Source organism: Eucalyptus grandis, chromosome 5 (genome assembly GCF_016545825.1).
Source record: "Eucalyptus grandis isolate ANBG69807.140 chromosome 5, ASM1654582v1, whole genome shotgun sequence".
NCBI lineage: Eukaryota > Viridiplantae > Streptophyta > Magnoliopsida > Myrtales > Myrtaceae > Eucalyptus > Eucalyptus grandis.
In genome coordinates this window covers 38,844,196-38,860,871 of record NC_052616.1, presented here as the reverse complement: position 1 = coordinate 38,860,871, position 16,676 = coordinate 38,844,196, and the positions used below count along the sequence as shown (strand labels likewise).

The 16,676-nt window shown below is 35.5% G+C and overlaps 1 protein-coding gene across 1 annotated transcript; it reads right to left on the bottom strand.

The window, feature by feature from the left end:
- Positions 1-2,581: 2,581 nt before the first annotated feature.
- Positions 2,582-7,382, bottom strand: LOC104445080 (codeine O-demethylase). The gene is made up of 4 exons (XM_010058892.3): positions 7,100-7,382; positions 5,316-5,557; positions 4,193-4,517; positions 2,582-3,140 (listed from the first exon to the last, which is right to left on the bottom strand). The coding sequence occupies exons 1-4, from the start codon at positions 7,355-7,357 to the stop codon at positions 2,865-2,867; spliced, it is 1,101 nt and encodes a 366-aa protein (XP_010057194.3). The 5' UTR covers positions 7,358-7,382; the 3' UTR covers positions 2,582-2,864.
- Positions 7,383-16,676: the final 9,294 nt, after the last annotated feature.

Genomic DNA, 16,676 nt, shown 5'->3' with positions numbered 1-16,676 from the left:
CGGCGACGCATCTTGGGAATGTTGCAATTTTATTGACCATCGAGGGATGTGCAAACGCTCAAAGTTTGGGCGTGACAAAGCCACTCCACAACATAATTATTTCCACCTACCTTCACCTAAGGCAGACAAAAAAGTTCTTGATTATGTGGAAAATGGGAATTGGAACTTTTTGCTCTTCCAAGGAATCTTACCAAAATATGTAATCCTTAGAATTCTAGCCATCAAACCCTTGATAGCCTCCAATGAGAAAGATAGTTTATTTTGAGAAAGTTACAATGGATCTTTCCCTGTTAAGCAACATGTGAAATTGTTAGAGGGATCGATAATCAAGAAACTAACAAGTTATGGCCCCTATATGGAAGTGGAGGAGACCTCAATGTATTAGAACCTTCCTTTGGCTAGAAACACATAAGTGTTTATTAACCAATAAATTGAGAACATCTCACAATGTGGGAGGTAACCCTTATTGTCTACGTTGTGAGTCTTCAATGGAAACAACTTTCCATGTTTTAGTATTTTGTCCAATTATTCAAAACATATGGGTTGACCTCGTTTCAGAACATTGTCTTGAAGATTTACTCTCAATGAATTTATCTAGATGGTTGAAATCCAATTTAACCGACAACAGGAGATTCAACTCCCATTATGAATGGAGTACTACTTTTGCTGTGAGTATATGGCTTTTTTGGCAATGGTGAAACAAGTCACTTTTCCAACAAAGCTTTGTTTTTCCCTCCAACCCTATACAAGTAACCCAATCATACACAAAGGAAATCATAGCTTCACTCATGATAAACTAATCTAAAAATGGATCATGTACTTCTCCCACTATGGTCAACTAGGATCCTCCACCTCTAGGATGGATTAAACTGAATACAAATGGAGCATCTAAAGGTTATCCAGGACTTGTAAGAGCCCGAGGATTATTTAGAAATGAAGGGGGTGACTAGCTTGGTGGTTTTATCTCATTTCTTGTAATATGTTTGTCTTCACAAGCAAAACTATGGGCATTATGGTTGGGAATTACCATTGCAAAGAACATGGTTTCCATAAATCGATCATTGAGATGGACTCCAAAATTATCACCAAACTTGCTAACCAAGAGACAATAGTGGATAACATTGGACCAATACTACTTAAGGATATCAAAAGACTATTGAGCTCTCATTTTGAGTTCAAATACATTATTTTTTTTGGGAAGGCAATCGGCCTGTTGATATCGTTATCAAAATTGGCATAATTAAGTGATTGGATACTATGTTCTACTTATAGCCTCCTAGAGAATTATATCATTTCTTACTTAGTGATAAAGTTGGGATTGTAGACTTTAGATGTTAATTTTCTTAGTTTTGCACCTTATGTTTACCAAAAAAAAAAAAAAAAAGAATTACATCGTGTTTTATTAGGTTTCTTATTATTTCATGTGATGCAGCATGTTAGAGATCTTAAGTGTAGCTATTTTCAATAAAATGAAATTTTAAAAAATTAAATATACACACCTAAGACTTTTTTTTTTTTTGGGTTTCATGATCGATATAGGAGTATTTTGTTATTTTAGTGCATGAAGTACTTTACATTGAGTTAAAATTCACGTTTAATATCTTATTATTGGATTTATGCGTATTTATTTCTTAGAAATTTTTCACGGGGTCCTATCCCACGACATTATAATAGTGCATTATATTATTTTTTCCCGACAATGTTCAAGTTATTTTTACATTTTCTTTCCTTTTTAACTTTACTTATATGGTTATCATTATTGAGTGATTTATGGCTTGCGCACTTAACCAAGACCATGTAGATTCTAATGTTTAGGAATATACATCGGAAATGATTGCATGAAATAATGTTTTACTAAAAGATAAAAGATACTGGTATTGGGTGTTATGTAAAATTAGTGTAATCAAGTCCTCAAAATCCCAAATCTCTAGTTAGTAGAATTAAGGTGGCCTCCTGCACCTAACTTGACTCTTAACTAGCCTAGAATAAGTTAGAGGCAACTCTAGTATTACTCAAGTAAGCGAGAATCTAAATTGTGGCTAGTAATGTTTGAGAAAGTTAAGCAAAGTGTAGGTGCCACCTTGCTAGAGATTTACACATGCCTGCCTAGTTAAACAACCCTGAGATTCATTTCAAGGGATTGCAACATAAATATGTTTCCATCTTTGTCCTTCAAAACAACACTAGACTCTCCTTAGTCACCAGATTTTTCTATAATGAAGTACTTATGCAGTGATCTCAGTTATATCATACTCTTTTATGGTAAATTCTTGTGAGTGAACTTGTTTTTGTTAAGTTATGAGTAATCTTTTTTATTTGATCAAGAGATTAAATTCTCCAATCGTTTCTCTTTAATTTCTTCTATAGAGGAGTATAAATACAGAATCATGGGAATTAGAGTATCTTATTATATATTAAATCTTGAGGCATGAAAAGTTATTACTAAAAATAGAACAGAGATGCTTTAGGGTATATTATTCCTTAAACTTGAACTTGATACATACTACCTTTTAATCGTTGGAAGTCGCAAAGTGAAAAAAATTTCCAAATGATTTGCAGTTTAAAATCAAAACCTCATTTCTAAATATTAACACACTCCCACTATTATTTATATGAAGTAGTGCCCAAACTGAAATATACAATGTCATTTAAACATTAAGATACCAGTGTAGCGAAATACCTATTTTACATGACATTATGCTTTTTCAACTACCGGTGCTATAACACTCAATACTCTAAGTGACATAGAAATTGATTTACAAAATAGATGTGCAACATTATGTGACAAACTCTTATTGGATGCTTAAAATATTTTGCTGGTCAACTAAGCTTGGCAAGCAAGGATCTTCCTAAATCCTTCTTGTTCACTCCCCTTGAAATGCATCAGCCTTCTTCGACTGAAGCTTCGTCCTCTCTAAACAGGACTTTCCATCAAGCTTCTGGGACAGGTAATCTTCAACATATTTCTCCATCTTTATCCTTCTAAATAGTGCTGGACTCTTGTTAGTCGCTAGAGATTGGATTGGGCCAATTTCTGAGTCCAGCTTAGGGCTGAAGAACATAGCAATTGAGATCCTTTCCCTTGTCGAATTCACTGTAACTCTGTGCTCAATGCTGCTGTAAAGACCATTGCTAAGAATCTGCCATTATAAGCAAAGGGAAATCATATTAGATACACGTGCAAACAGGCTGGGCTTCAAGGAAATTTTCAAAGAGAAAAGGGAAAATGCACCTGGTAGCCTAGCACGACTGAATCTTAACCCGAAAAAACTTGTCTGAGATGACCACACCGATTTGGTCTTTTGTGCTTTTGCATTAATTTGCATAGTCCTAGTAATAGATACCTTAGATTCACCGAATTACTCGTATGATATGTTCATGGTTGTTGAAATTTATACGAAATGCCTTTGTATTTCCATTGGATAAGGTGAACGGTCCACTAAACAAATTCAAGGCTAATGTTTGATACAAAGGATAGAGATGAAATTGGGGTCTTGAGAGTTTTGAACTCGAGTTGTCCTACACCAGTACCTTAGAGAAGTTGCGAGATCTTAGAATCTCTTTAAGTTGACTTTTACTCTTTTTTTGGGTCTATTTTAATTCTCGCGCTTCACACAGTTTGACCTTTTTGAAATCCAAAATACTTAACATTATTACAATATACAAGCATTTACACGTAAATTCACGCATATATATATATATATATAAATTTTCAAATTACATTATACTATAAATTTTAGCAATAAATCAAGAAACTACTTTTCACTTTTACTAAATCTTGAACAAACAAACCCTAAAACCTAAACTGATAGATGATCAATGTTGTTGTCATCGAAATCAGAATTGTTTGAAACTAGCAGAAGGTAAGGATTATAGTCATCATCACGTTACCTCCAAATGAAACTCATTTAATAATGATGCATAAAGTTGTTCGAGTTAATTGACATACTTTTAGCTAAAGGGGCAAAAAATATTCTATAAACTCATTATGTAATTTATGTTTTTTCAAGTGACCAAAAGTGGGTCGAATAAGTTCTCTAAGGGAGGTATAGTAAAATGAGCCCAGATAATAGATACTGGCTTAATGATAAAGAAAGAAAAAACATGGCATGCTTTAGAAAGCGGAAAAAGATGAACAAGTTTAAAATTTCAAAATTGAAGGAGAATGTTTGGCAAAGCAAGGAAATGGTACCTCCATGAAATCTCCCACATTCACTACAAATGCATCTGGTAGAAAGTGAACAGGTGCCCAAACTCCATCCTTTTTAATTTGGAAGCCGTGGACGCCGTTGATTTGGTGGAGGATGGTGATGCCGGAAGCATCCGAGTGCGGTCTCATCCCAATAACAAGCTCTGGCTGTGGGCACGGAGGATAGTACGTCATCCGCAGAGTTTGAAAGCCATCTTCAAATAACTCTTTCATCTTATTGATCTCAATGTCTAAGCATTTTGAAATCAAACCAAGTAGCTGCATACCCAGCTTTTGCGTTTCCTTAATGTATGAGTCCATGGTGTTTCTGCATGTGAAATGAAGGTATTAAGCATTTCTTTATATTAAGAAAATATGAAATATTCTTTTATGTGATAATACGACATGTGAGCCAACTCACATGTACCATTAGATCAAATGACTCCTACGTGTGGCCCACCTTTTCCACATGCACGCCCATACATAGTGGAGAGTAATTCTCACGTGAAATTTTATGAATGCCTGGAGATTGAATTTGTTAGTTATTTGCGTTTTCTAATATTTTGGCATCTTTATGTTTGGTTACTTTACTTTGATAATAAATAGAAAAAACCTTGAAGTTTGTACTTCATATATTACTACTATCTTAGACAAGAATGCTGAGGACATCTTATTATCTTATATTAGGAAAAATAATAATAATTATATCAAAGAGAAATATTTTCGAAAGTAACATTTCAACATTAGAAAACTTTTTTCTTCTCACTTTCAAGTACACTACCAAACAGCAGAAAACCAATTATTTTCCTTAAAAATAATTTTCACTGAAAATATTTTATTTCGTTGAAGAAGCTTTATGCAAAACAAATTAGACTCTATTTATTTCATGAAAAATGAATTATTTGGAAATAATTTGTCTTAAAAATGATCACTTATATTTTATACAACATGAATGAACGAATAATTTTTTTCTAATTCATTAATTTTCCGCTAAACAAACAGAGTCTTGTTCTTTGCGTAATACTTGCTCCCCTAGAGCTCACTAACATAAATATATAGCCAGGCTATTATCTTGATGATGCACATAACATGTGTATTTGCGTATGTATCAAGACAGAGAAATAACCTGAGTGACAAAGGAAGCTCTGAAAAGAGATCAGGTCTCCTTTTGGCAACGGGGTTGAGTATCATGAAGAACCTGTCGCCCCAATCCAGCTTCTCTTCGGATGGCATGATATTCCCATAACCTTCGATCTCTCCCGACCTTATCCCGAACTTCATTTTCTCCGACAAGGGAAGCTTGAAAAATTCTTCGACTTCACGCTTTAGATCCTCCAGCAGAGAAGGGCCTATCCCGTGGTTAACCAGCTGCATATACAAATTGCCATTTTATAATTTCAAATTGGTAAATATAGTCTCAAATATTTTTAGTATTTCCAATATAGTGTTGATTATCACACCCTCAATTTTTCCCTTTGTCACGATGTATTTGATTTCTTAACAAAACGAATCAGTTTTAACAGGAGCGAACGTGCACCAAACTCCTTATAGAGACATATTTAATTGCAAAGATCCATGTGCACATGAGTGCCTTTGTGTGTTTTATTTATTTATTTATTTTTTTATAATTGTTGATTTTTATTCTCATCTTTCCTATAATAAATTTCAAACCTCGCGCAAAACGTGGGTAGACTTTTAGTATTACGCCATCCATATGATTGGTTACTCCAGTGGTTTGAAGACAAAAATGGCCTTCTGAGGCGTCCTATCATATATATAGGGGAAAGGAGAATATAAAAATTTTGCGTACCATAATTTTGTTAGGATAGTGTCCAGGGAAAATGGAGAGAGATGCGAATTTTTTAACCATGAAAAGAGAAAGGGTATGGAACGACAGGAAATCATGCTCGGTTCCTTTTTTAGGATCCATAGTAGCGAGCATCCAATTACTTCTTGCATATTTCTATTTATGAAAGTACCAAATACATAACCTACCTTTAGAGACCACTTTGCATCATCCCTTCAATTATTCCATATGTCCATATTTTACAGAAATGTCTCCAAGAAATGCATGTATACAAATTCTAAATTCTTACACTCACCCAAAACAATCAAACCAATTAAAAATTAAAATACCCAAACTCTAAGCAGGATGGTAAAATATTTTCACAGGGATGGACAAATTAGTCGTTTTAATAGTGGGTTTTGCTTAGAAACAGGTTGATGATATTTGTAAAAACAGAGTTATGTAAGTGGTAGTTTAGTAATATATAACATACGTTTTTTTTTCCTCCGTCCCTTTTTGTTTCTTTCTAGCAAAAGAAAAGAAACGAACCATAAATTGCTTGACTAAGGCAATTTTTGAAATCTCCTATCATGATAAACTCTTATGTAATTGCGTTAATGTTTCAGTCCGGTAGCACTAACCACATGCTCATTAAAAAAAAAAAAAACACAGAACGATATTGCACCACATACATACTCAACAACCAACATAAAAAAAGATTTTTTTTTTTTTTGGTAATCGAGAATCCGTCGGAACCCTAATCCTAGCGCCGGCCACACTGTTTTGGGGGTGGCAACTATACTTCGGGGGAAGCTAACCCAACAACCCACCGCCAAGGCCCCCACCAACATAGAAAAAGTTGATGCGAACCAAAAGAAAAAGTGCGCGATGCGTTGAATGCATATTATCCCATGCATGCTAAGCCCTTAGGACGACGTGGAGTCCATGTGGGCTGACCAACCGACAGTGTTAGAGGGTCCGCCGCGCAGGGCGGAGTTTCTGTTTCTGGTCAGCCCGATTTTCAATCAAATTATTTACACAAAATTTAAGAAGAGGAGGACTAGGAAGACGAAGCTTCTAGCCTGGGTGGCTTGACAGATAGAGAAGAGGGAGCCTGAGAGAACCTGAAAGAGACCCATGTCTTTGCAAGCCACATGCAATTTCTGCAATTCTTGATCACCCCCGGTTTGGGCCGAGGACAATTTCCCCAAGTCAATGATTGGAACGGTTGGCGTTTCATAGCTTCCATTACCAGAGAGGAACTGAGGTTCTTGGTCGCGTCTAACATACCTCTCTGGAACTGTCTCCATGGTTTCTTTGAAGAGCTCTTGAACGCTCACCACGGAAGAACCAGTATGGAGAGGTGGTACTTGTGATTCCATTGCCTTTATTCGATGCTAGACTTGCTCCTGCATGGCGTTATTTATAGAGTGTGAGAAAGAGAGAGAAGAGAGAGAGAGAGAGAGAGAGAGAGAGAGAGAGTACAAAATTGGTAAATTGCGAGTGGACATTTGTATGAACGGGTCATATTCAACCATCAATAGCAGCTTGTTACAATTATACTGCATTTTAAATCGGTTATAGTAAAAGGAAAAGAAAAATACCCTTTTTGTCTTGTTTCTGAATGATTTCGTATAATACGCACGTATACGCACGTTCTATTTTTTTACGGTCATATCCATACTTGAGAAAACTTCAAATTCTTTTGTTTCATTTTATAAAACCCTCTCAGCATTAAGCAAAGGTCTTTTTTTTTTTTGTCAAGAAGCAAAGGTCATTTAAAATGGTTGGAAGACGTGGAGCAATGGTTCCATGATGCTGGAGTTAGAACTTTTGACCGATGTTATCTACGACAAGAATAGGCTTTCAAAGGTTGATCTTGAATCTTTATGGAATTTCGAAGGATGTAACGGTCAATGTGATAGCTCATATCGGTTCACCCAGAAAGGTCTTGCTTGATCCAGGAACTAGTTGCTAGGTAGTAAGTTCTTGAAAGATTCAAGGAGAGTGGCTTCTAGAAAAGGTTCCGTTCAGATCTAGAACTTGACAATCAAACCTTCACATCTCTCTCTCTCTCTCTCTCTCTCTCTCTCAACTTCAACCGAGCCAGATCTGGGTCTCTAGAGTTAGATCTATGTGTCCCATCTTCAACCGAGCCAGATCTAAGTCTTTGAGGACGGCAGAGCCAGATCTGCGCGTTCGAAGAGGGCTCGCCTCCACCTAAGTCCTTGCTATACAGACCCTCCATTTTGGAGATCAGGATTAGGGTTTCAGTCATTTCAATTATTTGTGCTTTCTTTTAGGATTTTTCTATCCAGGATCATTGTGTATGAAAAAGTACAAATGCCCACCAAGAGCCTACGTAGCAGTGTTAAATATTGTTCTCCTAGAAATTGACAAAGAAGGGAAGAGTCTCATGAAGAAGATGATGCTTATGTGATGTTTATCCGACTTTTAATATATACAGCAAAGGAGATAGATGTTCTAGAATCACACATACTAGTCTTCTACAAGGATTTCAAGTCACAACAAGATATAAAGGATTAATACCACATAAAATCTCAAATTGGTACACCTATGACAAATTTATCTTCCGTTAATTTTCGTTAAATTTTACTGTCAAATTATTGAATTGGATGACACGTGATAGTTGACGAGTGTATCAATTTTAAGTTTTACCATTCGTTTATTATAGGTGTATTAATTTATGGTTTTTGTGATTTTAATACAATTTAATATATACTAACGGATAGACATTTTATCATAAATATATTAATTTTGGTTTTTTGATATATCAGTTTGGGATTTTTGAAGATCAAAAATTAATTTTGACGACCAAAAATTAATTTTGAATAAATTTATTGAGATTTTTCATGATATTAACCTAAGCTAACTAGTCATTGTCCACTATCTTTTCATAAACACAATGCTTTTCCTCTCCCTTGTGAGAGAGAAATTGGTCAGCACGATGTCTCTCCACCTCTACCATAGTCAAAATCCCTCGTTTAGAAAGAACAAGTGAGACCTTTGAAATAAAAAGTGAGTATCTTCAAAGATTATGTACTTGACTCTCTTTTTTTCCTTTTGATTTTGAACAAGCAGCATGGTCTCTAGTTGATTTAAACCAGTCGCCAGTTAAATATGTATTGATAGAATCGTTTCGAATCTTAATTATGAAGTAATTGTCGCTTGTTTGTTATTGTTATCCCCAAATTTTTAGTTTTGTATATATCTTTCTGTTTTATCAACAATGAAAACTATAATTAACAAAGCCGCCCATAATTCTATATGGTTTTGTTTCCTTCGGTGCTTTTATCGTTTGATTGAACGGACGGTAACAACGTGCCACTTAGATTCGATCAGCAGATCATGGAATGATTGCATATCTCTAATGATCTTCTTCTTCTTTTATTTTCCTTTTCTGATTACATGCCGTCTTTCAACCTTCGGTTCTAATAATTTCCATAGACGCAGCTCCACCAATGGCGGCTTGGTAGCTCCCAAGGTTACTATCTGTAGTAATCCCAAATTGATCCATCCTTCAAAAAGTACTTTTATATACTTATGTATCTAATCAGTCATACATTTTGAGACCCATCCAATGGATTGAGACTGGAGGGCTAAAGCGGATGCTCATCCTTATCCGAAGTTGATCAAACTCCCAATGGAAATGACCTTTATAGGAGTAATTCATCTAATTTTGGGTGCTTCCTATTGTACTCTAGTTTTTAATGATTGATGTCAGAAGAAATTGATTGACTAGACCAATTTGTAATGGTTAATGTTAGTGAAATTGGTTCATGGCTACTAGAGTTTCACGCGGGCCTACCTTTGTTGGATTTTTTTATGAATATTCGGGAAATTTCGTGCAAATGAAAAGGAAAATGAGAACCCGCTGAGGCTAAAAGATACTTATAGGTCATAGCAGGTCATTGTGACAGCATTGAATGTGGAAGAAAACAATAAAGAAGTGATTGAAGTTGGATAGTCAAATCATGACCCAATTTGTGCGAATTTTGTACCTTTTAAAGCGGTCAAATTAGAAATTTTGGAAGCATAATGAGTGAATACAGTCACCCAACATGTGAGCTAGCTTTTGCTGGTGCCATAGCAGGAAAAAAAAAATATTTGTTAAACACGGAGGATAACATTTGTTCTATATATATATATTAGAAAGAATGGTTAATACCCTGAAAAATCCCAAACTGGTATACTTGTAACAAATTTACCCCAAATAATTTTTTTGACAACCAAAAACCCCAAACTGGTATATCTTTGATAAATTTACCTCAAACTGAGTACACTTGTGACAAATTTACTTTCTGTTAGTTTTCGTTAAATTTTATTGTCAAATTATTAAGTTAAATTACACGTGACGGTTGACTAGTATATCAATTTAGGATTTTACGCATCGTTTGTCACAGTTTACAATTTTTTTGATTTTTTGTGGTATTAATCTAATTTAGCGGAGGGTATATTTGTCACAAATTTATCAGTTTTGGGTTTTTTACAGTCAAATAAATTAGTTTAGGATAAATTTGTCGTAAATGTACCAGTTTAGGATTTTTTATGGTCAACTAGGGTAAATTTGTCACAAGTGTACCAATTTGGGATTTTTCATGGTCAAAAAAATAGTTTGGGGTAAATTTGTCACAAATATACCAGTTTGGGGTTTAGGATATTAACCCTAGAAAGAAAGGGTTTAAACATAAGTGGAACCTATCTCATCCATTATGAAATTATTCTATTTAAAGCACCAATAAAACGAACGCCTATTATCCATTAAGTAAGCCTGTTATCATAACACCAGTAGCTTCAAGTGGGAAAGCATAAAATTAACATTAAACCGTAGCCTAGGTCCGACCTAGGGTAACTAATCAAGATTATTTGAGACCAAAAATAGAGTGAATAATCGAATCTCTGACCTTCAGTTTGCAACACGTGTTAGGCCACTCCACCAAACTCCTGATTGGTGACTAATTACATTCAAGCCAAAAAGTGAATTTTGACTCACTTTTATAAATGTTTCAAATTACTATTATTAGCATTAAATAATAAAATAAATACAGATACTTCTAAAAACTTCATACTTTCATCCACTTCTTTGAATAACCACTTTTTTTTTTTTCATTTTATTCCTAGATTATCCCTTTTTACATGGCATTACCTTTTATACCATTTGCTTTTGATTTCATTTTTATCACGCAAGCACGTAGTGCATGCCAGAATTAATCTCTAATGAAAATGATCTGCTACCAATAACAAGTATCAATCTACGTATAGATCAACCATAAAAAATAAAATTCCGCTAGAAGTTGAAAGATTTACCTACAGGAAAGAAAATTTCAACCGTGTCTCAATTTCCAATTCATTTCCATTGGAAATTCATGTACCTTCTTATGATGAGAGAAGAATCTTTCCAAAAGGAAAAAAGAATTCTACTATCTGATCATTAGACAACGTTATATGTACCTTTAATCATGGGATTCTCCCTCTTGATCTTGGTCTATTTAGTCCGTTGACTATGTAACTTCTCATTATGGATGGGTTCATGAACCTCACATTTGGCATATAAATCAATTCATTGAAGTATAGGAAGTCCCTTTCTTGCATGATAGGCAATTCGGTCCTCAATTATTTGATTTGATTAATTTAGTTCTAAACATTCTTATGATATGTCAATATAGTCTTTTCGGTTAAACTAGCCAATTCTTTTTTTGAAAATTGCCGACATTGACACTAGCCGTCCCATGTGGCATGGTTAGTGTGCCAATGCCAATGTGAACAATTTTTGTAGATTTTAAATAATTTTCTTTTCTTTCCTTTCTTTTTCCTTATTTTCCTTAGACGGTCAACAATCTCAGCAATGGCTGGTGACTTTGTCGGCCACAAGTAAGGGACAAGACTCCCTTGCCTACTCTAGATGAAGGCGTGCAAACCCTTGTTGTGGTCGACAACTGCCACTAGGCATTGCCGAGATTGTGGACTAGTAGAAGGAAATAATAAGAAAAGAAAAAAATTGAAAAGTTAAGAAATATTGCAAAACATGCGTGCGGTAGCCTGACCACGATTTCCAACCAAAGTTGATTGGAAAGATTACATTGACAAATTGCTAGAAGGTTTAAAAGTAAATTGGTTAAATTGAAAAGTCAATAACTAAATTGATTGCCATATAACAATTTTTTTTTTTTTTTTTAGGGTTGAAATTAGGTTGCAGTGAACAATTTTCCCATTAATAGTAGTTCGCGATCTTGATCTATGTTGCAGTGGATTATGTAACTTTTCTTTCCGGATAGGTTCATGAACCTCTCATTTGTCATATAAATCAAATCATTGAAGTATATGATATCTCTTTTTGGTTCCCCATAAAACTTTCTTGAGTAACGACAAATGATGATGAGTTTGTTTAAAGCACAGGGAATGGGAATGACTACCCTTTTTAGGTTTGTGAACTAACAATATATTTCCGACAAAAAAAAAAAAAAGAACTAACAATATAATTCAACGGTGCAACGATTTTTAATGATAAATATATTCCAAAAAATAAATTTTGAAAGTACGTAGGTGAAATTAGGCCAAGCATCTATTTAAGCGGTGGAAATAATTTTCATCAGTCAATTAAAATAGTTAAACTGTTGGATCATGGTATACTGATAGTATGGCATAAATTGTTTTTATTACTCTCTCTGAAAGTAAGTCACATCGATTTAATCATATATTCAATTTACTTGTCATTTTCTTTTGAGTTAATATTACAAAAAAATCCTAAATCAGTATATCTATGACAAATTTATTTCAAACTAATTTTTTGATATCAAAAATCTCAAACTAGTAAACCCGTAACAAATTTTACCTATATTAATTTCCGTTAGATTTTATTATCAAATTACTGAGTTTGATGACACTTGATAGTTGATTAGTATATTAATTTGGAATTTTTCCATCCATTTGTCATAAGTTTGAGATTTTTCATAATATTAATCTAATTTAATGAAAACCAACAATGCATAAATTTGTCATAAATATACCAGTTTAGAGTTTTTGGTCGTCAAAATATTAGTTTGGATAAATTTGTCACAAGTATACTAGTTTGGGACTTTTGATAATAAAAAATAAAAATAATTTGGGGCAAATTTGTCACACACACACACACACACACACACACACACACACACACACACACACACACACATATATATATATATATATATATATTTTTCAAATTGCGATTTTTCATGGCACTAACCCTTTCTTTTCAACAAAAGATAAACTGTGACATAAACCAATATAATTGTAGATGACACTTCCCATGTTTATTCATCAAACATTTGTTTTCATTATTAGGCTATTTGGGTGAATTTGGAAACTATTTTGCCAAGGAGCTTTGGGCTCCAAAGGTTCTTGGGCAAATGCAAAAATCATTTGACAACTTTTTTGGAGAGTTTTAAGAAGATGTAATTGCATTTCTGACTTAGCCCAAAGAAGGTCTTATGGTGCTTTGATCATTTAGTGCAAATATGATTTTTTTTTCATCTTTAGGGTGCGTTTGTTTCATGGAAAACTCAATGATAAAGGAAAATGTTTTCCAGGAAAGCATTTTGCAAGAAAACGATTTATTTTCCTTTGTTTTGTGATGTATAATTGAAAATATTTTCTGCCGTTTGGATCCCATTAAAAAAATAATTTCACACTTCATCACAGGAAAAAAAAAATGAATTTTTTTCCTAGCTGGCTTACAAGGGGTGAGCTCCTGTTATCGCCAAAGGCGGCGAGCTCGCCATTTGGCCACTAGAGGCTGCGAGCTCACCCAATCTGGCAAGGTTTAACCCTCATTGCTGGAGGTCACAAGCTCACCCAATCTAGCAAGGCTTGAGGCTCATCGGCCTGAGGCAAACTCAAGCCTTGTTGTTAAAGGCCATGAGATCGCTTGATTTGGTGAGACCAGAGCTCACTGGCTGTCCTTGTGGTCGATGACGAGTGAAGAAGAAGCAAAAAGAAAAAGGAAGAAAAGAAAAAGAAAAATAAGCAAATTCAAATTTTTTTTATTTATTTTTAAAATGTTTTCCAAATTTTGATTTTTGTAAAAAATAAAAAATTCAAATTCAATTTTTTTAAATATATTTTTATAAGAATAATTGTTTGTAAACCAAGCATCAAATCTAAGTTTTGGTAGATTCGGAAAACGTTTTCCGATCATTTCAAAGGAAAATAATTTTCTTGAATTTAAGCTTCACCAGAAAACGTTTTCCATTGACTCGTTTTCCTTAGCGACCCAAATGCCCAAATGAAAATGAGGAAAACATTTTCCCGAGAATGTATTCCGTGAAACAAACGCACTCTTACTTTCGCTCAATTTTCATATTTCTGGAAATGTCCTAGGGTTCAGGCTGCCAGCAAAGCTAGATTTGGCTTGCTAGTGGCTAAGTTCTGCTGACAAATAGTTTAGGATTTTTTTTTTTAAATGACAACTGTTGTTTTTTCAATTGATATTTAAGTTAAAGTTGCTTTCAAATGTGTTTTTAAAATACACTTTACCAAAAATTATTTATATTTTGGGAAAATTCTTTTCATCTAATTTTTTTTTGCGTTTCCTCGAAGACTTTTCCGCAAAGTGTTTCCAAACGCAACCGGATGTAATTGCAGCGGCTTACTTTTGCAGGCTAAAGTTCAAACGATGATGACACGAAATAGACCATGGTTTACGCGAAACGACATGGACAAACATCGGATACGACGCGCACATGGAATGGATCCAGTCTTGGAATCTGCATCAACGTATCGATATCGATACGAATAACGTGCGCAATGACCCGGTCTCCCGAGAGGTTGGGTGGTGGTGAGTCTGGAGACGCGGCCTCTCTCTCTCCCGATTACGTCTTGAAGAAGGCATTGTATTGTATGGCGAAGGAGAACGTGCTCATTTCTCGGTCTTTTTAATTTCTGCTAACGGTAGTTTCCTCGTAGCTGACTTGAGGCGCATGCGCTTTGACTTTGCTGGTGTTGAGAGTATTTACCGAGAGGTTCGGTGGGGGTGAGTCCGGAGACAGCCTTTCTCTCTCCCCGTTTCGTCTTGAAGAAGGCATTATATTGTATGGCGAACTAAACGTGCTCATTTCTCGGCCTTTTAATTTCTGCTTGCCGTCTTTTCCTCTTAGCTAACTTGAGACGCATGTGTTTTGACTTTGCTGGTGTTGGGAGTATTTACTATTCAGCACGAATGTCACGTTTGATAATGATCAAGAACCCCGGAACCACACCGGCATCAATCGTTCATATCCAATCGAGGCTAGATATACCGTCATTGGTGACGTTTTACACATGGGGACCAAATTCAATTGAATATCCGTGAGAAAGCCAAGACGATAAAGTGTCGATTTCTTGAGGTTGTGGACTAAAGTGAAGGGCACCATTTTCTAAGAGCATCCATCAATCGATCCACCAATCTGTACGGTCCAGAGAGGAAGATTCAATCGTTCTGATTTATTGGGTAGGTGAATCGGGAACATCACGGTCGTAATACTAGGGGAAGTCTCTCAATCGCTTTTGAGGTGCCAAGGGACTTCCATGATTTTGGAAATCTGCCAGGGGTTTTCAAAAGTGATGCTCGAAGCGCAATTTACTTCTCAAATTTTTAGATTTTGTGATTGGCAATTTTTAAAACTTTGGAAAAATGATGCAATAAAAAAAAAACAATCGGGACCTTTTTGCTTAAATGAAGGAAAATTTTGATGTGCAATTATTGATCGGTTCTCTTTATTTGTGGATCTTTTTGATTGATTTTCTCTGATGGTCATTTTTTAAGTACACTTGTTAGGGTGACCTGTGACACCCCAAACCTCCTTAGGGATCCACATGCACCTAATGCTACACCTAATTACATATCTTAGAAGAAGCATCGAAGTTCATAGATTTTTTTTTTTTTTGAAAACGGTCCCAGCGCGACTCATTAGCGGAAGCAAAATTTAATTTCGCCATCTCTCCCTCCAACAACCATGATACAATTGCACCACTAAACATCATAAGAAAAGATAGAGCCCAGACACTTTTATTTACATATTTTCATGATGGATTTTTCTTGGGTCGGTACATCAAAAGAAAGGCCAAGATTTTTAACTACACTCGGCCACAACCCTAAAAAGAAACACTCGACCCACTATGTCTATCGTGCAAGATCTCCCATTAACTAGTGTCAGCTAACAACTCAAAAAGTTGCAGCTCCTACTTCTCACGCACGGGCCCTCACACCCATCCCGTTGCATCAGGCGGTGGTGGCGGTAACATCTCACGCATCACTCCGTCTTGACGAACATGGACGGATATAAACTCCTGAATGACAGGGCCCCCAGCCAGGCCCACGTCGTACATCACTAAGGCACGCACTCGAATAAAAGTCAGTCTAGGAATGGTGGGATAGTCGATCTCCACACACTCGACCTCTACATCTGAAGGAAGCCCGTAAAAAACGCCCCGCGTGACAGCAGGGAGCGGCATCCTGCTAATCTGAAATGTTGGTCCCCGAAGGGGTGAGTGCAACCACTCAGCAGGTAAAGGATCCAATAACCACTCAATGCATCATACAATACAATCGCAACATAATACATGTCATTCATGCATCCAAGCCTACTTACCTTAAAGCCATGCATATACCATCATACATTCTCATCACAATCATATCACATACATGTCATCATGTCATTCATA